Below are 27373 nucleotides of genomic sequence, written 5' to 3'. Positions count from 1 at the left end.
TGCTTGATTAACTTAAATAAAGTCTTTAGCTCCAGGACATTTTCCCTTTCTCTTTCCTTCACCTTCTATTCTTCATTTTCCCCCTTTCTGGAAGTTCCACTTGACAAATATTAAACCTCTTGGGTCTATCCTCTTGGACTTAATTTTTCTCCTGTATTTTCCATCTCCCAGTGGACACGTGACGGGGGTGTGTGGGGGGTGGCACCTCCTCCCCACACCTGCCCTCAGAGTTGCCCATTCAGGCCTCTCAGTTTCTCCAAAGGAAACGCATTGCATCTATTTAAAATCAACTTGGGTGTGTGTTCCCGTTGTGGCGCAGTGGAAATGAATCCAACTAGGAACCATGAGGTTGCAGGTTCGATCCCTGGCCTCGCTCAGTGGGTTAAGGATCTGGTGTTGCCGTGAGCTGTGGTGTAGGTCGCAGACGTGGCTCAGATTGGCATTGCTGTGGCTGTGGCTGGCAGCTGTAGCTCCAATTAGGCCCCTAGCTTGGGAACCTCCATATGCCAAGAGTGTGGCCCTAAAAAGCAAAAAAAAAAAAAAAAAAAAAAAAAAAAATCAACTTGGTTTTCCAATTAAAACCTTTCAGTTCCAGGGACGAAGTGTCAAGAGGTAAGTAGGTGTAAATATACATTTATATGTATATATATGCCACATCTTTTTTATCCATTTCTCTGTCAGTGGACATTTAGGTTGCTTCTGTGTTTTGTCTATTCTAAGTAACGCTGCAGTGAACACTAGGCTGCATGTATCTTTCCGAATTATGGTTTTTCTCCTGATAGATGTCCAGGAGTGGGATTGCAGGATCATATGGTAGTTCTCTTTCCAGTTTTTCGAGGAGCCTCCATACTGTTTTCCATAGTGGTTGTACCAGTTTACATTCCCAGTAACTTCCCTTTTCTCCACACCCTCTCCAGCACTTATTATTTATAGAACTTTTGATGATGGCTATTCTGAAAGGAGTGATACCTCTTTGTAGTTCTGCTTGGCATTTCTCTAATAATTAGTGATGTTGAGCATGTTTTCCTGTGCTTTTTGGCCATCTGTATGCCTTCTTTGGAGAAATGTCTATTTAGATCTTCTGCCCATTTTTTGATTAGGTTGTTTGTTTTTTGTGATATTGAGCTGCATGAACTATTTGTCTATTTTGGAGATTAATCCCTTGTTGGTTGCTTTGTTTGCAAATGTTTTCTCCAATTCTACAGGTTGTCTTTTCGTTTTGTTTACAGTTTCCTTTATTGTGCAAAAGCTTGTAAATTTAATTAGGTCCTGTTTATATTTGTTTTCATTTTCATTACTCCAGGAGGTGGATCCAAAAAGATATGGCTGTGATTTATGTCAAAGAGTGTTCTGCCTATGTTTTCCTCCAAGAGTTTTATAGTATAGTATAGTCTTACATTTATGTCTTTCATCCGTCTTGAGTTTATTTTGGTGTGTGGTGTTTGAGGATGTTCTAATTTCTTTCTTTTACATGTCACTGTCTAGTTTTCCCAGCACCACTTATTGAAGAGACTCTTTTCTCCGTTGTATGTTCTTGCCTCCACCGTCCTAGATTCACTGACCGTAAGTGCGTGGGTATAAAGTCTTCTTTTGAAATAATTATGCCTACAAGTAGAAATGAGCGTATTTTAAGAAAAATATCAAAATAATTTTATAAGTGGTAAATGTCAATGGATATGTCAAAAATGAAGAAGTTGGTACTAGGATGACAAGTTTTGGAAGCATAGTTTTATTCTAACCAACAACAACAACAAAAAAATCTCAAAATCACTTCAAACTTCAGTGCACCTTGCCTGCCTGTTTCTGCTTTGAATGTAACTTTTGGTTGCATGTTTCTGAGTTTGGCAAATTCTAAGCCCTGAGCTGCGTATCTGCTTTACATTCTATTACTCCCTACCTATATACTGATGCCAGACACACTGAGTAATCATTAATAATAAGCTGTTCCATATGTCCTCTATTGGACTCATTCTTTTGCTGGTCTATGTTGGTGCAAACTAAGATTTTTCTTTTGCAAATGTTTTCAAATACTTGCAATTACACTTAAACTCCAGAATAAATAGTTGAAGGAGAGTTATTTTCTTCTTTTTAAAGTATGTCAAGAGATGCTAAAGCATCCAAGTTAGGCCTTTCAGAGGTCAGAACCAGCAGAGGAAAGTCCACTTGGCTGGACTCAACTATAAGCATGAACTTCAGTGAGAGTTTCAAGGTTTTTCTATCCCTCTCCAACCCGTGGAGTAGGGGCAGGGGATTTAACTTGTATAGGGATGAAAAATACAATGGTTACCTTCGATCATAATTAATATTGCAAATTTCATGTACTTTGGCCAATTTCCAACAGGTCCAAGAAATTTCCCCTTCTTTATTTAAACTGAGGTGAGGGAACCCCAGGGTCAGGGCCTCCAAAGGAAAAGACAAGGGCCATTCAGGGTTGGCTCGCTCTATGAGGACGCCGCCTCTTTTTTTTGGTCTTTTTAGGGCCGCACCCATGGCATATGGAGGTTCCGTGGCACATGGAGGTTCCCTGGCCAGGGGTCCAATCGGAGCTGTAGTCGCCCCCTGCTAAGCCACAGGTACAGCAACGCTAGATCCAAGCAGCGTCTGCGACCTACACCACAGCTCAAGGCAACGCCGGATCCTTAACCCACTGAACGAGGCCAGGGATCGAACCTGCAACCTCATAGTTCCTAGTCGAATTCGTTTCCGCTGTGCCACGACAGGAACCTCTTTTCTTTTCTTTCTCTCTCTCTCTCTTTTTTTTTTTTTTTTTTTTTCCTTCTTTAGGTGTCCTTGGAATGGGGCTGGGACTCCGGCCGGTTCCTGCAGGACGGCCTTCCCCCAGGTCCGCCGAGTGGGGAACCCGGGCTCCAAGCCCTGAATAGCCAAGTGTAGCCAAGACCCGCGAATCTCCCGCTGGGTTGTGGGTGGTGGCAAGGATACCTTGCTCCTTAAGTCGCCGCTGCTCTGAGGTGCAAGGAATATGAATATGCAACACGAGCTCCTCCGCTGGCCAATGAACAGGCGGTGTGTTTAATATTCATAACACTAACATAGATCTCGCGATATGTTAGGGAGGCGGGCTTCACGAGGCAAAGCCTCCTCTAATTGGTTGCCCTTTAGGAGAGGTTGACTTCGATTGACTGGTGTAAAGGGTGTCGAGGAAAGTTTGCCATTTGGGCGCGAGATTTGAACATCCATTTTCTGTTTCAGGCTATCCGGGGGAGGACACAGGTCTGCAATCTGCATTACGTCCCCCACAGTATAATTCCTTTATTTTCTACATATTAGTGCTTTACCAGTATTACAGCCATAAAGAACATGTTCCATCACCGTACTCTTAGTTTGGGAAATAAAATCTACTACTAGCTCTGGGTCCAGTCCCCGCCCCCAGCTGGAGACGGCCGTCGGTCCGCTGAGGGGCAGGCCCGGGGTGCAAGAACGAGCACCTCCTTCTACCTCCTCCTCTTAACCTCCTCGCGGCCGCGGGAACCCGAGGAATCCCTTCCCCCGGGTTTGCGGCTTAGTGGTCCCGGGCCAGCCCAACCCCGCTGTACACCTGGGGAGTCCAAGGTGACCCAGTCCTCAGCAGGGAAAAGGCTAGTCGCAGTTCCTGACTCCCAGCTTGGGGGTTTGGTCGCTGTCTCCTGTTTGGTGTCCCGAGTCTTCCGGCCCTAGCGCTCCCAGGCAACAACCCTCTACCTCCAGCGGGGGAGGGTGGGGGTAAGGAAACTCAGAACTCGCGCCTGCGCAGAGCCTTCCGGTAATACAGCCTCGTTGCAGACCCCGCCCCCTTTGCCCTGTTGACGTGTCGCCGGTTGCCATGGAGACTGCGCTGTTTACCTCCCAGTTCTGCAAGAGCCCGGAGCTCCAGTTGGGGTAAGGAGATCCCATCCTGAAACTATCGTAGTACTTTGTGGTGCTGAGGTAAGTAAACCCTGGTTCCACCCCACCAACTGTGAAGGGTAGCCCTCAGACCTACCCAAAGTCTGTGCCCACTGGAATCAGCCAGAATTTAGGTTTAATTTCGACCTCATTTAGCTCTAATTTCAATTTTTCTGGGAGCTCCTCAGACTTATCCAAGAATCCTGGGTTAAATGTTGAGCCCCACACTCAGACAACCTCAGCAGAGGCCATAGGAAGGGCTGGATTAGGAGAACCTGAGTTGTCAGAGGTGGCCGGGTGGCCTGGGGTGCAGCCCGGTCAAGATCTGACTCCAGTTTCATCCTTGTATGCTTGAAGAACTTTAGAAAGGTCCAGAAGCCTTTAGGGGCAGGAGCTGATTTTTTTTTTTTTTTTTTGTGGGTGTTTTGTTTTTGTTTTTGTGCTTTTTAGGGCTGCTCCCACAGCATATGGAGGTTCCCAAGCTAGGGGTCTAATCAGAGCCCCAGCCACCGGCCTACACCACAGCCACAGCAACGCAGGTTCCCTAACCCACTGAGCGAGGCCAGGGATAGAACCCACAACCTCACGGTCCCCCGTCAGATTAGTTTCCGCTGCTCCTCGTCGGGAACTCCAGGCGTCCCGATTTCCTGAGTGGGGATGTGGGTGGAGGCATATTTTAGCCCCATCTGGGGAAGGCGGCCCTCACAGTCAGAGCTGATGCAGATGAAGTGGGGAGAAGTTCCTCTTTCTATTGCTGCTGGCAGTTGCCTGCTGCCTCCCAGTGTGTTCCTCTTGTTTTCTCCTTTTCTTTGCTCTGGGAAGGTTTTGTTTCTTTCAAGTTCTGGGTAGGCTCAACAGGCAATTCCTAATGAACCTGAGCACTGCCCTTTGACCTAGCACTTCTAATGAATCATAAAAAGGAGTTCCCGTCGTGGCTCAGAGGTTAACAAATCTGACTAGCATCCATGAGGACGCAGGTTCAATCCCTGGCCTCGCTCAGTGGGTTAAGGATCCACTACTGCCATGAGCTTTGGTGTAGATCAAAGACACAGTTTTGATCCTGCGTTGCTGTGGCTGTGGCTGGCGGCTGCAGCTCTGATTCGACCCCCAGTCTGGGAATCTCCATATGCTGCGGGCATGGCCCTAAAAAGCAAAGGAAAAAAAAAAAATACATGCATGTGTTCACCAAAGAACACTTCTGAGAATATTGATAGCCTTCTCATGATAGCCCCAAACTGGAAACCTAAATATCCATAAACAGAAAAGAGAGAGAGATTTTGGTATATTCAGAATATATACTATACAATATATACTGCACTGTAATGAGAATGAACCAAGCTATAACTATATGAATAATACTGATAAATTTCTTACAATGTTGAACAAAAAGAAGTCAGATACAAAAGACCACAGAGTGATTTCATTTACATTAAGTTCAAAAATACAAAAACTAACATATAGCGTTAAAAGTTGGAATAGTGGTTACGGTGTGGGTGTGGGGGTGAAGAATAGTGACCAGAGAGTTCTCATGGTGGCTCAGTGGGTTAAGAACCTGACATAGTGTCCAGGAGGATACAGGTTCCATCCTTGGCCTCACTCAGAGTGTTAAGGATCCAGCATTGGTACAAGCGGCAGCGTGGGTCACAGATAGGGCTCAGATCCAGCGTTGCTATGGCTGTGATGTAGGTGGCAGCTGCAGCTCAGATTCAACTTCTAGCCCAGGAACTTCCATATACCACAGGTACAGCCCTAAAAAAAAAAAAAAAAAAAAAAAAGAGTGGCCAGAAAGAGGCAGGAGGTACTGCTAAAACTTGTTTCTTAATCCGGGTGCTGGCTATCCAGAGGTTCTCATTTTGTGTACAGGTTATGGTTTGTGCACTTTTGGGCATGCCATGTCACGCTGTAACAACAACTGACATTTAAAAAACTTGCTTTCTGTAAGTCTGAAAAAAAAAAATTCTGCTTTTGGTCAGGACATTGGAAACCTCAAATGGCCAAATTACTGCAACCTCCGCCCAAGTTCTTGCCCTCAGAGTGGCACATTGCTAACAAGAACCACTACCACCGAGCAGAGGCCCAAAGGTCACGCTCCGAACGCCTGGTGGCAGAAAGTCAGAGGCTTGTGGATGAAATCGAAAAGACCACAAGAAAATCTCAAAGCGATGTGAACAAGAAACTAGGTAAGAAGACACACTTGGCCTATTTGTGAGCACATTTGGATGATACTGTGGACGGATGGTGACACTGTCACTTGCACTTCATGTTCAGGAGTGGCAGTGTAGTATCTTGAAATAGGAGGGAGAAACAGGTGTACTCTCCAGGTTCTGTCTTTAAGTTCCCTGCCCTAAGTTAGATCCATGATAACCCAGTCTGATTTTCAGCCACCTGTCATTCATTCTTTTATCGATTTGATACATATCTGCTGAGCATCTAAGAAATGGACCAAGCACAGGGACTATCACAGGGATGACCAGAGTCTCTGTTTTTTAGGGGCTCCTGGATTGAGGAGGAGAAAAATACAAAAATCACTAAGCAGACAATAACTGGATAGGTGCTGGGGAGAGGGTGCAAAAGTAGGGGTGAGGAAGGCCCTTGAGAGTTGGAAAAAACTTCCTAGAGAGGAATATTTGAGATGAGTCTTAAAGAAAGAGTAATGCCGGCGTTCCCGTTATGGCACAGCGGAAACAAATCTGACTAGGAACCATGAGGTTGCGGTTCGATCCCTCGCCTTGCTCAGTGGGTTAAGGATCTGGCATTGCCGTGAGCTGTGGTGTAGGTTGCAGATACGGCTCTGATCTGGCATTGCTGTGGCTGTGGTGTAGGCTGGCAGCTGCAGCTGTGATTAGACCCCCTAGCCTGGGAACCTCCATATGCCGAGGGTGCAGCCCTAAAAAGACAAAAAGACCAGAAAAAAAAAAAAAAAAGAGTAATGCTGTCTTGACAGTTCCATTCCTACAAACGTGATTTAAAAGTTGGTGTGCTTTAATCAGCAAAACAAGAATAAACATAAAACCTTCCAAATGCCAAACCCAACAGTCTGTCAGGGTTGGGCAGGCAACACAGGAGTTTGGATAAACCCCCTTGTGGCAAATGGGAGTGGTGGTGACTACAGGCACCTGGAGAATGCATTCTCCATCTAAGCAGGGAGCAGCTACTCGATTTCAACCCTTTTTTTTTTTCCAAAAAGAATATGGGCCTGGTATTGCCAAACTGCCTGATTTTTTCTCTTTTTTTAAAGAAAATGTGAGCGTTCCCTTTGGACACTCAGTGTCCATAAGGGTTCGGGTTTGATCCCTGACCTTGCTCAATGGGTTAAGGATCCGGCGTTGCCGTGAGCTATGGTGTAGGTTGCAGGTGCAGTTCGGATCCCATGTTGCTGTGGCTGTGGCGTAGGCTGGCGGCTGTAGCTCTGATTTGACTTCTAGCCTGAGAACTTCCATATGCCACAGGTGCAGCCCTAAAAAGCCAAAAAGAAAGAAAAAGAGAGAGAGAGAGAGAGAGAGAGAGAGAGAGAGAGAGAGAGAGAGAGAGAGAGAGAGAGAGAAAGAAAGAAAGAAAGAGAAAGGAAAAGAAAAGAAAAGAAAATCTGGGGAGTTCCCATTGTGGCTGAACAGGTTAAGAACCCGAATAGTATCCATGAGTATGCAGGTTGGATCCCTGGCCTCGAGCAGTGGGTTAAAAATCCAGCATTGCCGCAAGTGCAGCATAGGTCACAGATGCAGCTTGGATTCGACCCCTAGCCTGGGAACTTCCGTATGCTACAGGTGCGGCCCTGAAAAGTTAAAAAATAAATAAATAAAATTTGGAAAGATAGAATTATCCACTTTTTAAATGCTGGCAATTGTGGTGTATTTTTTTTTCTTTTCTTTTTCTTTTTTTTTTTTTAGGGCCACACCTGTAGCATATGGAAGTTCCCAGGACAGGGGTTGAATCAGAGCTGCAGCCACAGGCCTAGGCCACAGCCATAGCAATGTGGGATCCGAGCCACATCTATGACCTACACCACAGCTTGCTGCAACACTGGATACTTAACCCACTGAGCAAGGCCAGGGATCAAACCCACATCTTCACGGATGCTAGTTGGGTTCTTAACCCACTGAGCCACAGTGGGAGCTCCAATTGTGATGTATTTATAACAATAGGCAGAAAGAACAAACACATCTATAGATAAAACCTAGTCTAAGGGCTGCTAGTTTTCTGGCCTCCAATAAACCAAAGCTTTATTCAGGCCTGCAAAGTTAGATGTTAGGCTTCTCCTGATAAGTTGATCCTTATACCTGATACCAGCCTATACCAAGCAGACCTGTCCTAAATAATTGTGTAGATAGGTAGGTATTTGAAATGAGGATGCACCATTCATTTTTCACAATAATCATGTTTTAATAGGCATGAGAAGAAAGTTTTTAAGGTCTGAGTTGATTTCATTGATTCATTGACTCATTATAAAATTAGCCATTGCAGTGGCATTAAAAAACATCAAATATCTAGGAATAAACCTGACAAAAGACAGGTAAGAATTCTGTACTGAAAATGATGAACTGATATTGAAAGAGGTTGAAGAAATTCTAAATAAATGCAGGGATAGATTAGCTAATAGATTGGAAGAGAGTGTTTTAAAGATTCGATTCTCTTCATATTAATCTGTAGATTCGATGCAAAGTCAATGAAAATCTCGCAAGTTTTTGTGGTGAAATTGGCAAACAGCTTCTAAAATTCGCATAGAAATGCAAAGGGGCAAGAATGGACATAGCTTTCTTGAAACAGAACTAAGCTGGAAGGCTTTCACTGAGGATTTAAGGCTTACTATAAAGTTATAATAAGGAACACAGTGAGGTATAGTCAGAGACAGAGCAATATTGACCAATGGAATATAGTAGGGTCTAGAAGCAAACCCACACATATACAATACATTGGACTGTATTAAAATGAAGAATCTTTGGAGTTCCCTTGTGGTGCAGTGGGTTAAGGATCCAGCCTTGCCACTGCAGAGGCTCAGGTTGCTGCTGTGGCATGAGTTTGATCCCTGGTCCAGGAACTTCCACATGCTACATGGCCAAAAAATAATAATACAATAAAATGAAGGAATTTGTTTATTAAAAAGACTTCATTGGCGCTCCCATCGTGGCTCAGTGGTTAACGAATCCGACTAGGAACCATGAGGTTTCGAGTTCGATCCCTCACCTTGCTCAGTGGGTTAAGGATCCAGCCTTGCTGTGAGCTGTGGTGTAGGTTGCAGACTCGGCTTGGATCCTGCTTGCTGTGGCTGTGGCGTAGGCCGGCGGCTACAGCTCTGATTAGACCCCTAGCCTGGGAACCTCCATATGCCGCGGGAGTGGCCCTAAAAATGGCAAAAAGACAGGGAAAAAAAAAAAAGTCTTCATTAAGAAACTGAAAAAGCAGGACCTCCCATCATGGCTCAGCAGTAACGAATCCGACTAGGAACCATGAGGTGGCGGGTTCAATCCCTGGTCTCACTCCATGCGTTAAGGATCTGGCGTTTCCGTGAGCTGTGGTGTAGGTTGCAGATGCGGCTTGAATCCCACATTGCTATGGCTGTGGTGTAGGCTGGCAGCTGTAGCTCCGATTCGACACCTAGCCTGCCACAGGTGTGGCCCTAAAAAGCAAAAAAAAAAAAAAAAAAAACTGAAAAAACAAACCACAAAATAGGAGAGAATAGTCATAACATACATACCTGACAAAGGATTTGCATCCAGATTTATATATAAAGAACTTTTAAAAATAAAGAAGAAAGAGGCAGAAAACTCAATACAAAAAATGGGTAAAAAACTTGACAGACACCTAACAAGTGAGGAAATCTAGTGCACGAGGAAGATAGAATTCAGGTTAAAAAGGCAAGTAAGTGAAATTATTCCAAATTGTTCTCTTGGACTAAGACAATGTCAGTAAATAGGGAGAAATGGGGCAGATTCGAATCGTATTTTGAAGACAGAACCAGCAGGACAGGCTGAAGGACTGGGATGGGGCACAGAGGTGTCGCAGGGCTACGCTCTCTCTGAAGGCTTTACGGGGAGATTCTGATCCATGTCTTCCTCTTAGTTTCAACTGTCGCTTGTAAATGTCAGCATTCTTTGACTTGTGATACTATTTGGCTTTTCCAATATATATACATTCATATTCTGATAGAATAAAAGTTATTAAAAACAGTGGGCATTGAAGTCGATGTGTAGAATGATATTCGGATGAATTTGATATTGCATGTAAGAAGAAATCTTTCTTTCCTTCTTTCCTCCCCTCCTTCCCTCTCTCCCTGCCCCCCCCTCCAATAAACACTTACAAAAAGACATTAAAATGCCTCAAGGAGCGCTGCTCTAAGAAGAAAAGAAAATATCTCAGGTAGTTTTACAATAGTCTGATTCAAGTTTCCAATCCAAGAGTTGGTTGCCCAGGAATTAGATTCACCCTGGTGTAACTTCTCTGTGTGGTTCAGAACAGAGGCTTGAGGAAGTCAGGTTCTGGAAGAAGGAGTTAGATGACAAACTCGAGCAGCTGGTGTCCGCAACCGAAGACCTGCTCATATATCAGACCAGATTGGAGAAAGCGCTCGAAAGCCTTAAAGAGCCCCTGCACATCACTGAGAAGTGTCTGGAATACAGGTAGGAGGCAGTGAATGCTCTCTAATGAATCACCTGTCATGAAAAATGAACCGCTGGGTAGTAGAGCCTGAAATTCTCTGGGGAGGCCTCTGGTGCGGGGCAGCAGAAGGAGCCGTGGATGAATTCATGTCTCACTTCTGCCCTTGACCAACTGAAGTGTCAGTTAGGACTAAGTCTGGCTGCGGGTCATCAGAAAAATGAGCAGAATAACCTTGAACTTAACCAAGTTCGTTTCCTTCTCTCTCACATTTAAGGAATCTGGAGATAGGTCAGGGTTGGCATGGTGGACCAGTGTCAGGCTTGCAGGCCTTTTCTGTCTCGTTTGGTCCATGTGCGTGGCTTTGACTCCCAAGGCTACCCCATGATTCAAGATGGCAGCTGGAGCTCCAGCCCTTATGCCTACATTCCAGCGAGTAGGAGTAATTACGGTTTGGTATCCCCCATTTCAACCTGCACTCCATTGACCAGAGCTTAGTCACACGGCCACACCAATGCAAACTGGGGAAAGGGAGTCTTTCTTTGGCACAGGTAGAGCAGATAGAGTTACTAGAGGACAACAAGACTGCTCCCCTCCACAGAGCCACGTGGAAGCACTTTGCAAACCAGAGAGCACTCTACAAACATGCCTCCTGGAAGTCCCATGAGTAGGGTCATCCTCTCTGCTCTGGGGTGATGCTGATTTCCAGACCTGATCCCCATCGCAGCCCTTGCCGGAGCCCCCTGCTGCCAGCATAGCCCCCTCTGTTCAAGAGCATCCTCCATTCTGGTTATTTTCTTTCTCTTTCTTTCTTTTTTTTTTTTGGCCCGAAGCATATGGAAGTTCCCAGGCCAGGGATCAAACCCGCACCACAGCAGCCACCCAAGCCACTGCAGTGACAATGCCAGATCGTCAAACCACTGCGCCCCAGGAGAACCCCCATTCTAGCTACGGAGTTAACTTTCCCCAGGGCAGATCTTCACAGGTGACTCCCACGCTTAAAACCCTTTCCTTACATCCCTACGCCCTAACACCTTCCAAAACGAGGTTCCTCACAGGTGGGGCCCCCGTGACCCCAGCAGTGGGTGTGCTTAGGGGCACTGAGCTGCTTGCAGTTTCCCACATGCATCGTGGCTCAGTCCACGCTGTTCCTCCTTCCCAGAAAGCCCTGTCACCTCAGTGAGCTTAGGCGGGCAACGATCCCCCAGCCAGGCTGAGAGAGTCTGTGAAGCAAAGGTTAGTAGTAGCAGATCAAAGAGGCCAACATCGGTTGGCTGGAGCCTGCACCTAAGGGTGACTAGGATGTAGAGGTTGCTGAGTGGACTGAGCACTTGCTGTTCTGTGCCAGGTCCTCTGCTGGCTGCTTTCGTTCCTTGCACAAACCAGGGACGTACTAATAGTTACCCCCATTTCACAGAAGAGGAAACCAAGGCGCAGATAAGTATTCAGTGAGCCTGAGGCCACACAGCAGGAGAGGGGTGGAGCCTTCCACACACTGTCACGTGAGCAGATGGAAAAGAACAAATATATGGCAGTGACGGATCAATTTTGGGAGTAAGCGGTTAAAAGCAGGTGCAATGCCCAGTTCTAGGACATGGGGTGAGTTAACCTCTGTGAAACTCCCTTTGCTCACCTGTACTTGAAAGGTTATGTGAGAATGAATATTCATATGAAGAGCTCAGCTCGTGGCTCAGCAGAGACAAATCTGATATCCATGAGGACGCAGGTTTGATCCCTGGCTGTAATCAGCAGGTTAAGGATCCGGCATTGCCGTGACCTGTGGTGTAGGTTGCAGACCCAGCTGGGATCCTGCCTTCCTGGGGCCGTGGCGCAGGCCAGTGGCTACAGCTCTGATACCACCCCTAGCCTGGGAACCTCCATATGCTGCAGAACCTCTGTGTGTCCAGATAATTTTAAAAGTTGGCAAATTTCAAGTTGCCTCCCTCCGCTCATGGGATGACTGACCGACCACCTTTGTCCCGGTCAGGGAGAAGCGAGTTGGCATCGACCTGGTGCGTGATGAAGTGGAGCAGGAGCTGATCAAGGAGGCCGAGGTCATCCAGGGGGTGAGGGCACTGCTGACGCGCACCCTGGAGGAGACGGCCGAGCAGATCAGGTAGGCTGTCGGGGGTCTGCCCTCGTGTCTTCACCGACCGTATCTTAAAAAGGCAGCAACCACCCAGGCCGTGCCCCACGGCACAGAAGCAGTGGGGTTTAACATCCTACCAGCTCTTTTCCAACCTACAAGGTGGCACAGGGAACACTCAGGATGAGACCTGGACCACCTCTCGTGCGTGACAGTCGCCCTCTGGTGGTGGGTCGGGAGGGAGCTGGAGTACAAACTGGAGGACAATGGAGCCAGTTCTCCCCGGGTGGACCTCGCAAATAGGATGCCACAGCGGTGACATGGGAAAATGTCGCAGTTGGAGGGAGGACTTGAAGTTCAGGCTTGCACACGTTCATTTGTCACCAAGTACCTAATGGGGTGTGTGTGTGTGTGTGTGTGTGTGTGTGTGTGTGTGTGTGTTTGGGGGAATGGGAAGGTGGGAGGAAGGGCCTCCTTCCTGCACTAGGCCAGCTTTAGCTCCGTTTTGCAGGGTCTCCCCAGAGCCTGGGGTAGGTGCCCGCGGGGCTTTGCAGAGGGAGAAATCCAGCTTGGCTTCTCCCTTCAGGCTGAACCGCTCTGCCAAGTACAGTCTTGAGAAGGACCTGAGGGACAAGTTCACGGCCCTGACCATTGACGATATCTGCTTCTCACTCAATAACAACTCACCCAACATCCGCTATTCTGAGAACGCTGTGAGGATTGAACCGAAGTGAGTGGGTCTCTGCCGGCCCGGCCATGCTGTGTGACATCCCAGTGCTCCTGGGACAGGTAGCAGGACCTAGGACGTCCCCCTGACCATAGGCTGCAAGCTGGGAAGAAACAGGCTTAGGGCAAAGGCTGGCGCTGAGTGGTGACAACCCTGACACAGGGCCGAGGGGTGCCTCGGTACCTCGTGTATCACATTCCTTCCAGTCAGCATTATGCTAAGATCCCCCAGTGTGGCATAAAGCAATTCCTTTTCAAGCCAGCAGTGTATGCATTTGTTTGTTTTCAGTATGGACTCCTGTTCTCCTGTTTTATTCAGTGTGTTGTAATCTGGCACTATTATGATTTATTTTGATACTTAAATTGCCCCTACCTGTATGATTTCGACCAAGTCGCTCCCATCTTCCTGAGCCTCAGTTTTCCTCATCTGTCAAATGGGGGTACGAAAGTTACTAAGCTCACTAAGCCACTGCAAGGATTAAATGAGACGCTGTCCGGAAGGTGCCAGCCCAGCGCGTGCCGCAGAGTGAGTGGGTTTCCCCAAAGTGACAGCTATTGCCGCTGGCCACTGCTCCCTCTGCCTAGAGCTGGGGAAATATTCTAGTGCTTCTGATGGCGGAGGGAGGCTTGGCTGCTTGGTTTCCAGTAGCTTGTCCCCTTCCCCCCGCCCAGCCCAAATGCACTGTGGCTGAATGCACGGGTTGTCTTCCAGCTCTGTGAGCCTGGAGGACTGGCTGGACTTCTCCAGCACCAACGTGGAGAAGGCTGACAGGCAGAGGAACAACTCGATGACACTGAAGGCCCTGGTGGACCGCATCTTGTCCCAGACGGCCAGCGACCTGCAAAGGCAGTGTGACGTGGTGGACACCGCGTTCAGGAATGGGCTGAAGGAGACCAAGGATGCCAGGGACAAGCTGGCTGCTCATCTGGCCAAGGTGAGCTCCCGGGAGGGACCATGGACCAGCCTGTGCAGAAGGTTTCACCCCGGAAACCTAGCATGGCCTCTGGGCTTGTGACCCTGGGCGACCTAAGGAGTAAAGTCCCCCACCTCGCTCCATCTTAGCAGCAGGCTCTGGGTGCAGGGGGCCTGGACTCGGCCCCACTCCAGGCCTCCTGTGTCATTGCTGCAGAGCACAGGCTGTCTGCCTACACTGGGCCTAGTTCCTGCTCCTGCGAGATATTCTTAGACATTCTTTATGACTCAGAAGTTCCATGAGTTGAATGCAACCAATTCCTCCAAACTCAGCTGCCACCCTGGTCTGGCCGATTGTCTGTCCTTCCCAGTTATCCAGCTGAGTGCTGGTAAACTGGCTCCGGCGGGGAGGGTGGAGAAGGCAGTGGGGACTGGGAGGGGGAAGGCCCTGATTTGTAGAAGTTGCAGATTTCTGTAGCATAAATACTTCTACTATGGTCGGTTTCAAGTTGCCCATTAAACACTGGTCTGGTGGAATTCCACAATATCTAACAATCAGCCCAGTAAGCCAGCTCTAGCCCTCCTCCTGCACCAGCAAGGACCCTGGATCCTGAGCCTCTAGGCCCACCCCACAGGCTAAGCTCAGGGACACTGAGTAGAGTCCAGCAGAACAAGAGCTGAACTGGGACTGAAGATCTGGGGGCCCAAGTTCCAGTCCTGCCACAGACCAGCTGAGGGACGTAGGCAGGTGAGCTTGTACCTCAGCGGGAACATCGGGTCAGTTACAGCTACCCCATGTGGCCACTGATGGCATCTCACTGATGGTGAAACAGACACAGAGGGCAGAAGGGACCCCAGGTGGCAGGTGCACTGCTGGCAGCTTGGGATTAGAGCCTTGTCCCCCCGCGGCCTTCCCACCTTGCCTTCCGTGAACCCAGAGTCCCCCTGTCAGAAAAGGTCTCTGCGATGAGCAGAGCAAACCACAATGTCATCGGGTGTCATACTGCAATGTTCAGCCAAACGACAGGGAGAAGAGGCTGCAAGTGAGTGTGCAGAGCCCGGAGCCAGACAGGCCGGCTTTGACTTGCGACTTCAGCACTTGCTGTACGATCTTAGGGAGGCTACTTAATGTTTTGTGTGCTTTTGAGATGGTCAGTCAAGCACAGCCACGAGGAGGAGGGAGGCTCAGGAAAAACGAGGTTTATTGGAAATTCCCTGGGGGTCTAGTGGTTAGGATTTGGCCTTTTCACCGCTGTGGCCTGGGCTCAATCCCTGGTCTGGGACCTGACACATCCAGCTGCTTCAAAAAACAATCAACCTTTTTTAAAATGTATTATATTCACAGGTCCTAGTGGCAGGAGGCGGGGCTCCCCAGGCCAGGCCACCGGGGCAGACAGCAGGGTGCTCAGGAGGCAGAGAGTGGGAATGCGGGGAAGGGGCAGGCCACAGCCTTTCCTGGGGCAGGCAAGGCAAGGCCGGGGAGTCGTTTGGGATCTGCTACTGTGTGCCTAGCCTCAGTGGGCTGTGGGCTGTGGCATGGTCCCCAGTTGCCTGGCACCCGGCCCTGGGATGCTCGAGGAAGAGGAAGATGGTCACCTGAGCTGAAAGGGCACATGGCAGGGAGGTCTCTGGGCTGGTGAGTCTTCATATCCCAGGCTGCTCGGGCTGGGTCCTCTGCCATCTCTAAGAATCAGGGAGCCCAGGGAGGGGCAGCCTCCCCACAGCCAGACAGGTTTTCTTAGGTGTCAAAGCATCATAATATACAGAAAGTTTAAAACATTTCCAATCCACTGTTCCTTAGTTTCCTCCTTAATAAATAATAAGGACAGCAACAGCCCTCACCTCCGAGAGTTGGTAAGGGTAAAATTCGACAACCCAGACAAAATATTTAGAACAGGAGTTCCCACTGTGGCACGGTGCGTTAAGAACCTGACTGCAGTGGCTTGGGTCGCTGTGGAGGTGCAGTTTTGATTTCCAGCCCAGGATCCAGCATTGCTTCAGCTGTGGTGTAAGTCACAGCTGTGGCTGGGATTCAATCCCTGGCCTGGGGAACTTGTACATGCTGTGAATGCAGCCATAAAAAAAAAAAAAAAAAAAGAAAAAGAAATTTAGAAGTTCCTGTTGTAGCTCTGCAGTAACAAACCCGACTAGTATCCATGAGGATGCAGGTTCAATCCCTGGCCTCACTCAGTGGATTATGGATCCAGCATTGCCATGAGCTTTGGTGTAGGTACCAGATGCAGCTTGGATCCCACGTTGCTGTGGCTGTGGTGCAGGCTGACAGCTCCAGCTCCAATATGACCCCTAGCCTGGGAACTTCCATGTGCTACATGTGCAGCCCTAAAAAGCCAAAAAAAAAAAAAATTATAACAATGCCTGGCCCATATCCATTTTATATGTGTACACACCTATGTATATATGTTTATATAATTTTTATATATAGTCAATATAATAATCAATGAAAATTGGCAGCTGCTGTTGATGATAATAATGATGATTGAACACAGCCAAGGAATAGTCAAGTGGCTTCCTGGTGGAGTAAGAACTAAGTCCAGGGAGTTCCTGTCGTGGCGCAGTGGTTAACGAATCCGACTAGGAACCATGAGGTTGCGGGTTCAGTCCCTGCCCTTGCTCAGTGGGTTAACGATCCAGCGTTGCCGTGAGCTGTGGTGTAGGTTGCAGACTCGGCTCGGATCCCGCATTGCTGTGGCTCTGGCGTAGGCCGGTGGCTACAGCTCCGATTCGACCCCTAGCCTGGGAACTTCCATATGCCGCGGGAGCGGCCCAGGAAATAGCAACAACAACAAAAGACAAAAAGACAAAAGACAAAAAAAAAAAAAAAAAAAAAAAAAAAAGAACTAAGTCCAGGCATGGAGAGTTCCCTGGTGGCCAATGGTTAAAGATCCGGTGTTGTCACTACTGTGGCTCAGGTCACTGCTGTGGTGCTGGTTCAGTCCCTGGCCCAGAAACTTCGTATGCCATGGGCACAGCTGAAAAGAAAGAGGTTGGAACCAAATTAAGAAGAGGCAAGAAGCTGGTCTTTGCAGGGGCCTGTGAGAAGCCCTGTCCTGCTGGGGGAGACCCTGGCAGGAGCTGGGAGCTGTCTGGCGGAGGCCTTGGAGGCCACATCTAAAATGAACACCCCAAGTGGTCTGGACAGGCTGGAACATGGACTAAAACAGACCAGGCGAGACTTGCTGCCCCATCCGGAGACACTGACCAAGGCTCCATGAGAAAAGGCTCTACCTGGTCGTCATCTGGCTGGAAGCCTCTGTGGTCAAGAGGCAGAAAACTGAGGCGAGCACCTCCAAATTAAAGGGTAGGGTAGCCCCCGTTTTGATTTCAATAACACCATTGTTTCCTTATTGAATGAAACCTATTTTGACCCCAGTAAGACTTAGAATTAGTACCACAGTGTTTAAGATAAACTAACCAAGGGTTTCAATTACCTTAATGAGTCAGCAGACTTTTTCCATAAAGGGTCAGTTAGTAAAATAGTTTAGGTTTTGTGGACCAAGAGGCAAAATCAAAGATAGTACATAGGTATTAATATAATAAGAGAGAAAACAAATTTCCACACATTCTTCATCAACAAAATTAAAAATAGGGAGTTCCCATCATGGCTCACTGTAAATGAATCTGACCAGCATCCATGAAGATGCGGGTTCGATCCCTGGCCTCGTTCAGTGGGTTAAGGATCCAGCATTGCCGTGAGCCGTGGTGTTGGTCACAGACATGGCTCAGATCCTGCGTTGCTGTGGCTGTGGTATAGGCTGACGCCTACACCCCCGATTAGATCCCAAGCCTGGGAACTCCATATGTCTCAAGTGCAGCCCTAAAAAGACAAAAAAAAAATTAAAAATATAATAACCGGGGAGTTCCCATTGTGGCTTAGTGGGTTCAGAACCCAATGGTATCCAGGAGGACATGGGTTCCATCCCTGGCCTCAATCAATGGGTGAAGGATCTGGCGTGTGGTGTAGGTAACAGATACAGCTCAGATCTGGCGTGGCTGTGGCTGAGGCGTAGGCTGGCAGCCGCAGCTCTAATTCTACCCCTAGCTTGGGAACTTCTATATGCCATACCTACAACCCTAAAAAGGCAAAAAAAAAAAAAAAAAATTTAAAAAAAATCTATTGCAAATATTCATCTGCTAATGCTGATCTGTAATGAGATTTTATATATTTCATCTTTGAAACCGTTCCTTCGTTCAGATAAGTACTGCCACAAACAGATAACCGTCTTGGAGCAGACAATTTTAATTGAACACTTTCGCCTGGAAGGCATCCACAGATTCCCGTTAGACTGTTCTCCTGATATCCGCCTTGTCATACGTCATTACATTTCAGATTAATCACTCCCTGTGGAAGCGTAGTTAGAGGCTCTTAAGTGCATAGTTAAGTGGATTTTGAAGAATGGAAATTTGCTTTGAGTTTCCAAAAAACCCTTCTGCAGCTTGGAGAAATACTTCTGCAAATGTGTGTGGGAATGGAGGTCTTGCTTCATGTTTTAGCGGTGATGGCGGTGGTGGTTTTTTATGTTTTTCTATCTTACTGGAGTATAGTTGACTTACAATATCGTGTTAGTTTCAGGGGGTCAGCAAAGTGAATCAGTTATACACATACATCCACCCATTCCTTTTCAGATGCTTTTCCCACACGGGTTATTATACAGTATTGCGTAGATTTCCTTTGCGACACAGTAGGTCCTTGTTACGTATCTATTTTATCAACAGTAGTGTATCTGGGTTGATCCCAACCTCCTCATTTTTCCCTCCCCACAGTGTTTCCCCTTTGGGAACCATAAGTTTGATTTTGAAAACTTTGCCTGTTTCTGGTTTCTGAATAAGTTCTTTGGTATCTTTGGGTTTTTTGTTTGTTTGTTTGTCTTTTTGCCATTTCTTGGGCCGCTCCCGCGGCATATGGAGGTTCCCATCCTAGGGGTCCAATCGGAGCTGTAGCCACTGGCCTACATCAGAGCCACCGCAACACGGGATCCAAGCCTCGTCTGCAACCTACACCACAGCTCACGGCAACGCTGGATCCTTAACCCACTGAGCAAGGCCAGGGATCGAACCTTATGGCACCCATGGCAACCTCATGGTTCCTAGTCGGATTCGTTAACCACAGGAACTCCTGAATCATTTTTGTTAGATTCCACATGTGAGTGATCTCATATATTTGCCTTTCTCTGTTGGACTTAGTGTGATTGTTTCTAGGTCCATACATTTTGCTGCAAATGGCATTATTTTGTTCTTCTTTATGGCTGAGTACTATTCCATTGTATATATGTAGGTTGCTTCTGCATCTTTGGGCAGCACAGAAAGAGGATAAAGCAGTTTGATATTACTTGTGGCTCAAGTCATGTTAGTTGTTGAAATAACTTTAGTGCAGTCAGTGTTTGAAGGGCCTGTCTTGCCCTGTGATTTTAGGTTGATTCACTAAGAATTATTTTACAGTGTGCAACAAAAGCTCATTTCCAAAGCCACTCAGTGTTTGATAACAGTGGTTGAGGGTGGTTGTACTTGTTCAGAAAAATTTCAGTCTTGGCCCTGAGCTAAAATAAATCACAGAAACGTTTCACCACTGCTAAACCATGGTACCAGGCAAGTCGGGAAAACCAGCTTCTACCTCTGACGAAAATTCTCAGAACCGATGATGGTCAAGTCCATGAAAGCTAATGAAGTTCATTGACACTGCTGGTTCAATACCACATGACGGATCCAAGTATTTTCTGCAAAGCCCTTCCTGATGTGCAACATAATCAATAGCCAACCACAGGCAGTATTTAAATAGCTTACGTTTCCACAGGCTCTAAATATGTTCAGCTACACCTTCTTGTGCTCAACACAGAGAGGTACCATCATCAGCTCTCTCTCTTCTCAGCAGGTTCCACTTCAGGTTGTATTGACCTTGTGCTTGCTTCTCAATGTTTTGAAAATATCTTTGCCTGTATTCTTTCATGCACCCATTCATAGAGGCTCATTCTTTCATCACTTCCAACCCCGCCTTGACCTTGAATGAACAACCCTGAACAGAGTTTGAACAGTAGCGGAACCCCCAGTTCAGGAAGAGCCTAGGAAACCATCCAACGTCGTGCGCTTTGGTTTGCGTGCTTTTAACTGACTCTCGATGTTCCTCCGAAGGTCCTTCACTCCTCAAGTAGCTCTTCAGGCAGAAAGACCAATAGTCTGAAAATAATTTCTATCCTCTGGAGCCCCTTCCTCAGCTGCTGCAAATCAATCACAATTTCATTAAGTCACCATCGAGTAACTGGTGTTCCTTCCTTGGAAAACCCATGACCACTTGGAACCTTATTTTGATGACAGCCTCATTTTCATTTTTGTGAAGAAGTTCTGCGGGGATGAGATCCTAAGTTTCTAATGTTTCTGGCCGTCGCTCCCTGGTGAGTTGGGAGTCTTGCAGGGAATGCTTAGTCCGGTCCTGCTGTCTCCTTCAGCACAACCATGGTGTCGTGGCACCACAAACGCAGTGCTTTGCTACCCAAGAGATGAACAAAACCGACCCTTCGCTGTACCTGACAACTACAACACACGAAGCCCATTCTTCTTGTCTTGACATGATGGGCATGCATTGGCGATAAAAAATAAAGCAAGATGCCACCATATGGTGACACATAAACACTCGGAAAGCTGTCAAGTTATGACCATGTCACTCGGACCGGCCTTCCTCTAGACAGCAGTGCAAAGCAATGAGAGTAAAACACACAGTCTGTTACAACGTCCCAACTCTGCCTTGCAGTTCAAAAAGCAGACGTGTAAATGAATGAACACGGCTGTGTTCCAACAAAACTTTAGTAATAGACCCTAAAAATGTGAACTTGATATAATTTTACAAGATACAACATGTTATTCTTCGTTCGATCTTTTTTCCAACCATTTAAAAATGCAAAAACCTCTCTTTGAAGAGAATGTAAAGAGAAATATTTGATAAAGGACCGTTACTCAAAATATACAAAGAACCCTTAAAACTCACAGTCAGAAAACAAACAGCCCACTTATAAACTAGGCCAGGAGTTCCCATCGTGGCTCAGCAGAAACAAATCCAACTATGAACCATCAGGTCGCATGTTCCATCCCTGGCCTCGCTCAGTGGGTTAAAGGATCTGGCATTGCCATGAGCTGTGGTGTAGTTTGCAGATGCAGCTCGGATCTGGCGTGGCTGTGGCTGTGGTGTAGGCCAACAGCTGTAGCTCCGATTAGAGCTCTAGCCTGGGAACCTCCATATGCCATGGGTGTGGCCCCAAAAAGCAAAAAAAAAAAAAAAAAAAATGGCAAAAGTGAGAGTTCCCACTGTGTGGAGGCGGATTAGGGATCTGGGTTGTCACTGTAGCAGCGGGCATTGCTTCTGAGGCTCGGATTTGATCCCTGGCCCAGAAACTTCCATATGCCAAGGGTGCAGCCAAAAAAAAAAAAAAAACCTGGGTAAAAGATCTGAACAGACACCTCACCAAAGAAGCATATGGCAATGAAGCATATGAAAAGATGCTGAACATCATACCTCATTAGGGACTGAAATTAAAACAAGATACCACCACATACCTACAGATAATCTAAAACAGGGAGTTCCCTTTGTGGCTCAATGGTTAACGATCCCGACTAGGATCCATTAGGATGCAGATTCAATCCCTGGCCTCACTCAGTGGGTTAAAGATCTGGCGTTGCTGTGAGCTGTGGTGTAGGCTGCAGACACGGTTCAGATCCCCAGTGGCTGTGGCTGTGACATAGGCCAGCAGTTGTAGCTCTGATTCGACCCCCAGCCCAGCAACTTCCCTACACCTTGGGTTCAGCCCTAAAAAGCAAAAAAAAAAAAAAGAAAGAAAGAAAATCTAAGACATTGACACATCAAATGCTGGCAGGGAACTGTCATTGCTGGTGGGAAAAGCAAAATGGTACAGCCACTTTGGAAGACAGTCTGACAGTTTCTTACAAAACTAAACATATAATTCAGCAATCTCCCTCCTTGGTATTTACCCAAATGTGCTGAAAATGTATGTCCACACAAAAATCTGCATGTGAATGTTTATAGCAGCTTTCTTCATAATCGCTGAAACTTGGAAGCAACCAAGTTCTCCTTCAATAGGTAAAGTTTATCCAAACCGCTGTAACCATACAACGGAATATTATTCGATGATAAAAAGGAGCAATCAAGCCACACAAAGACATGGAGGAAATTTACATGCATATTACTCATGAAAGAGACCAATCATAAATTCGTACTGTATGACTCATACTGATTGATTCCAACTATATGACATTCTTGAAACGGCAACACTATGGCGAGAGTAGAAAGGTTACTGGTGGCCAGAGCTTCAAAGGGGGGCTGAGTGAATGAGGGACGAAAAGGAGGAGCACAGAGTATCTGGGGGGCAGTGGAACCTATTCTGTATGATAATCTTTTTTTTTTTTTTTCCCACTGTACAGCAAGGGGGTCAGGTTATCCTTACATGTATACATTGCAGTTACAGTTATTTCGCCCACCCTTTCTTCTGTTGCGACATGAGTATCTAGACATAGTTCTCAATGCTATTCAGCAGGATCTCCTTGTAAATCTATTCTAGGTTGTGTCTGATAAGCCCAAGCTCCCGATCCCTCCCACTCCCTCCCTGTATGATAATCTGATGGCAGATACTTGAATGCCTTTGTCAAGACCTGCAAAATGTATACCACAAAGAGTGAATCCTAATATTAACTGTGGACTTTAGGTAATGAATGCGAGTTGTTAATAATGCGAGGAAACTGTGGGAGGGGAGATAAGGTATATGGGAATATGGTATATGCTCACTTTTGTTATAAATCTAAAACTACCGCAAAAAGGAACGTCTATTCATTTAGAAAAAAATTCCTGTTTCCCAGTCTGTACAAAAACAGGTAGCAGACTGGATTCGACTCAGAGGACATAGTTTACTGACTCCTGATCTAACCCATAGTGTCAGTCATTTTGTTTTAAAGAGTCTGTGTATTTTGGGTATTTTAAAGTATTTGTAAAATACTTAAAATATGATCTGATTTTTTAAAATTATACCTTAAGTATATTTAATTAAAAAATTAGGAGTTCCATCGTGGCACAGTGGAAATGAAGCCGACTAGGAACCATGAGGTTGCAGAGTTGATCCTTGGCCTCGCTCAGTGGGTTAAGGATCCAGTGCTGCCGTGGCTGTGGTGCAGGTCGCAGGTGCAGCTTGGATCTGGTGTTGCTGTGGCTGTGGTGTAGGCCGGCAGCTGTAGCTCCGATTAGACTCCTAGCCTGGGAACCTGCATGTGCTACAGGTGTGGCCCTAAAAAGACAAAAAGACCCCAAAAAAAAAGAGTTAACTTAGCCTTATCATATTAAGTTGAAATTTTGAGTTTGAAGTTAGTGTTAGGAGTTCCCTGGTGGCCTAGCAGGTTAAGGTTCTGGCATTGCCACTATTGTGGCTCAGGCCACTGCTGTGACATAAGTTTTATCCCTGGCCCAGAAACTTCCACATGCCACAGGATGGCCAAAAAAGAAACAAGTTTTAGTGTTAAAACATTTCAGAACCTAAGATTAATCATTTCTAATAGTTTACTAGATTGACAAGATATTTTAAAGAATTCCAGGAGTTCCTGTCATGGCTCAGTGGTCATGAACCCGACTAGTATCCTTGAGGACCTGGGTTCGATTCCTGGCCTCGCTCAGTGGGTTAAGGATCCAGCATTGCTGTGAGCTGTGGTGTAAGTCGCAGATGCAGCTCGGATCCCAAGTTGCTGTGGCTGTGGTGTAGGCCAGCAGCTACAGCTCCAATTTGACCCCTAGGCTAGGAACTTCCCTATGCTGCAGATGCAGCCCCCCCCAAAAAAAAAAACCTCCAGAAGGCCTTAGGACAATTCAAGTATTTGTAAAAGTTATATATCAAATTCTAAATTGTTTTAAACAAATGTTCAAAGGATTTTAACTGAGTTTGGTGGGAGCAACTATTAATCAAAATCAATTTAAAATATTAACGTATGGAGTTCCCATCGTGGCTCAGTGGTTAACGAATCCGGCTAGGAACCATGAGGTTGCGGGTTCGATCCCTGACCTTGCTCAGTGGGTTAAGGATCCGGCGTTGCCATGAGCTATGGTGTGGGTCGCAGACGTGGCTCGGATCTGGTGTTGCTGTGGCTCTGGTGTAGGCCGGTGGCTACAGCTCTGATTCAACTCCTAGCCTGGAAACCTCCATATGCTGCAAGTGTGGCCCTAAAAAGCAAAAAAAAGACCAAAAAAAAGAAATTCTTCTGTTTTTGTGTGTAAAAAAATATTGTTGTTATATTAACAAGAAAAAAGAATTCTTATATTTTAGAAACATATACTCAAGTATTTATTTAAGGCTGAAATGATATAATATCTGAGATTTCCTTTAAAATAAGCTGATGGCAGGGGTGCAGAGAAGGCATTATAGATAAAATAAGATTGGCAGTGTATTGACCATTGCTTAAATTGATGATGGGTCCATAAGGCTCACTGTACCATCTGCTTTCACCTATGTTTGGAAATTCCCATGGTGCAACATTAAAAAAAAAAGTGTAATGATGAAATAAAATTTTCAACTAGTTAAATATGACCAGAGTAACTTCTAAGGAATCTTTTCTTTGCACAAAGCCACCAAAGAGACCTACAAGATTCAGATTAAACTGCTCACATGCGGAAGTTCTCGGGCCAGGGATCAAACCCACACTGCAGCAGTCACCAGAGCCATGCCAGATTCTTAACCTGCTGAGCCATCAGGGAAGTCCATAAACTTCCCCCTCTTTCTTCAGGCTTTTAGGGGGCAGGTCTGGTACAAATGGGTGGATTGATGAGAAAATAGGCAGCTTTCAAAGGGACTTTGCACCAAGGCAAATGGGCTGCCTCCAGCCTTTGCTGAGGGGCTTCTCCAGGGAATCCACTTATTTGGGGAGGAGATGAGGCAACCATGGCCCCTCGTGTTCCTTCCACATGTGAAGTTGCAAGGTTGGGGGAGGTACTTTGCCCACCAGCAATCACGGCTGTAGGGAGGGGAGATCAGACCCGTTCTGGGGCCCTGCCTGGGTCAGAAGTTGAGGTCCGCTCTTCCTAACTTCCTGAGTGTCTGCTGTTGCGTTTTTGAGGAACACAGCCTGGCCTCACCCACCCTCATCCCCTCGTCCCTTCTGTAAGGTCATGGAAGAGATTGCCTCCCAGGAAAAGAACATGACTGTTCTTGAAAAAGCCATCCTTGATCAAGAGGGGCCTGCCAAGGTGGCTCACACTCGCCTGGAGACCAGGACCCATCGGCCCAACGTGGAGCTGTGTCGCGATGTGGCACAGTATAGGCTCATCAAGGAGGTTGATGAGATCGCTTACAACGTTGCAAGGTAGGCAGAGGGCTGCTGGGGCTCCATTTGAACCCCGATTGTGGAGTTCCATCATGGCGCAGCGGAAACGAATCTGACTAGGAACCACGAGGTCACAGGTTCGATTCCTGGCCTCCCTCAGTGGGTTAAGGATCCAGCATTGCCATGAGCTGTGGTGTAGGTCGCAGACGAGGCTCGGATCTGGCGTTGCTGTGGCTGTAGCATAGGCCGGTAGCAACAGCTCTGATTAGACCCCTAGCCTGGGGGGTGCGGCCCTAAAAAGACCAAAAAAAAAAAAAAAAAAAAAAACCCAGATTGTGAGCCAGGCTCAGCAGTGTCAACATGGGCCAAGCAGGCTAGGCACAAGGACCTGTGCATCTGTGATGTTTGAGGGGTTCCTTTATAAAGAGCAGTCCCTCCTACCTCCAGCCAATCGCTGCCCTGCAGGGACTGGATCCCAGGGTTTAAATTTTTCTAAAGTTCACATCCCGAGGTTTAGGTTAAAATCTACAGTTTTAAGCCTGTGCAGTTCATGGCTGGATCTGCCTTGTGAATCTGGCCCGCAGCCACCAATTTGAAATCTCTGTCTTAAGAGAACGAGGGCGAAGACACAGCAGTTTGGGTTCTGCATGGAGTACAGAAAGAGCGATAAATTACTAATTCCCTTGTGTTCCCTTGTGTTCTTCCTGTTCTCGTAGGTTAAAGGAAACGCTGGCGCAGGCTCAAGCAGAGCTGAAAGGCCTGAATCGCAGGCAGCTCGCCCTGCAGGAGGAGATCCAGGTCAAGGAGAACAGCATCTACATCGACGAGGTGCTGTGCGTCCACATGCGGCGGTCCATCCCTCCGCGCGACGGGGACGACCGCGGGCAGTGGGCCGGGGGGCTCCGGCCCGACGCTGTCTGCTGAAAGCAGGATGCCCACCAAGCCATTCCCATTAAACCGCGTCCTGAACCAGGAGCGCAGAACTCTCCTTTCAGGTTCCCGCCAGAAACTCTGGGCGGGGGTTCCCAAGCCCGAGCTGTGGGTGCAAGGCTCTATCCTGCTGCTGCTGCTGCTGCTGCTGCAGTGGCCGTTGAACAGGTAACCCCATGAATTAGCACGGGCCAGTCTTGTATCAATGGACTTCAGGCCTGGGGGAGGGGCCCAAGACTTTTTCGTTCCGATTCATTTCAATTCGGGAGTTGGGCGGGACCCCCCTATTCGGACCAACGCCCACCTTACCCACAAGAGGGCGTGCGAACGCCTCTCCTGGTCCCAAGATTCCCTTCCCTGGAAAACAGCGCAGCGGTGGCTGCTTTAGACCCCCTCCGGTCGCGGGAAGCAAGTTCAGGTCATAGGGAACTTAGAAGAGAGAGAAGCCGCCCTGGGTCAGGAGTCCCCTGAAGTCTTCCCAGCACCTGCAGGCGTCTCTCTGGGCCCCGTTCTCGCGGCTGAAACAGGTAGGCTGCGACCCGGGGCCCTTTACCGGAATGCCTGCTCCTCGGCAAAGGTTTCCTTGAGCAACGGAAAACAGTGAAGCTATAAGGGGCTAAAAATAACAGCACGTAGGCAGAGTCGCGGCAATTATGAATGATACGGTACAGAAAGGCCACAAACCAAGTGCCACGTCTGAGGTGCCAGGAGCAAAAACAGGGTACTGTGAGTGATCCCCAAACAGCACACCACCAAGGGGGTAGGCAGACCGCCTAAGCCGCCCCTCTGGCCCAACCTATGAACCCACCCCTGTTCTCATCCTCATTTAAGGAACCAGCTGGTGCCCCCTGTGGGGAGTGAGCAAAGGCACCTGTTACTTGTTTTCACTCCTGCTGCTGGTCGGGTCCCAATAAAGCCTTGCCTGGATA

General features: G+C 47.3%; 1 protein-coding gene across 4 annotated transcripts; it reads left to right on the top strand.

Moving 5' to 3' along the window:
* On the top strand, window positions 1478-27373 carry TEKT1 (tektin 1). Of its 4 annotated transcripts, none has more exons than XM_003131872.6 (9): window positions 1478-1563; window positions 3781-3924; window positions 5856-6062; window positions 10331-10496; window positions 12461-12589; window positions 13146-13289; window positions 13998-14220; window positions 25357-25553; window positions 26231-27373. In XM_003131872.6, the coding sequence occupies exons 3-9, from the start codon at window positions 5873-5875 to the stop codon at window positions 26436-26438; spliced, it is 1257 nt and encodes a 418-aa protein (XP_003131920.4). In that variant the 5' UTR covers window positions 1478-1563; window positions 3781-3924; window positions 5856-5872; the 3' UTR covers window positions 26439-27373. The 4 variants fall into 4 exon arrangements, with proteins under 4 accessions (XP_003131920.4, XP_005669191.2, XP_020923368.1 ...); XM_005669134.3 differs by having other exon boundaries at window positions 1484-1563; window positions 3781-3876; XM_021067709.1 differs by lacking the exon at window positions 1478-1563 and adding an exon at window positions 3062-3231 and having other exon boundaries at window positions 3781-3876.

The sequence above is a fragment of the Sus scrofa genome, chromosome 12 (genome assembly GCF_000003025.6).
Source record: "Sus scrofa isolate TJ Tabasco breed Duroc chromosome 12, Sscrofa11.1, whole genome shotgun sequence".
Taxonomy (NCBI): Eukaryota; Metazoa; Chordata; class Mammalia; order Artiodactyla; family Suidae; genus Sus; species Sus scrofa.
The sequence above is the reverse complement of the archived record's forward strand: the minus strand, read 5'-3'. Positions and strand labels throughout refer to the sequence as shown.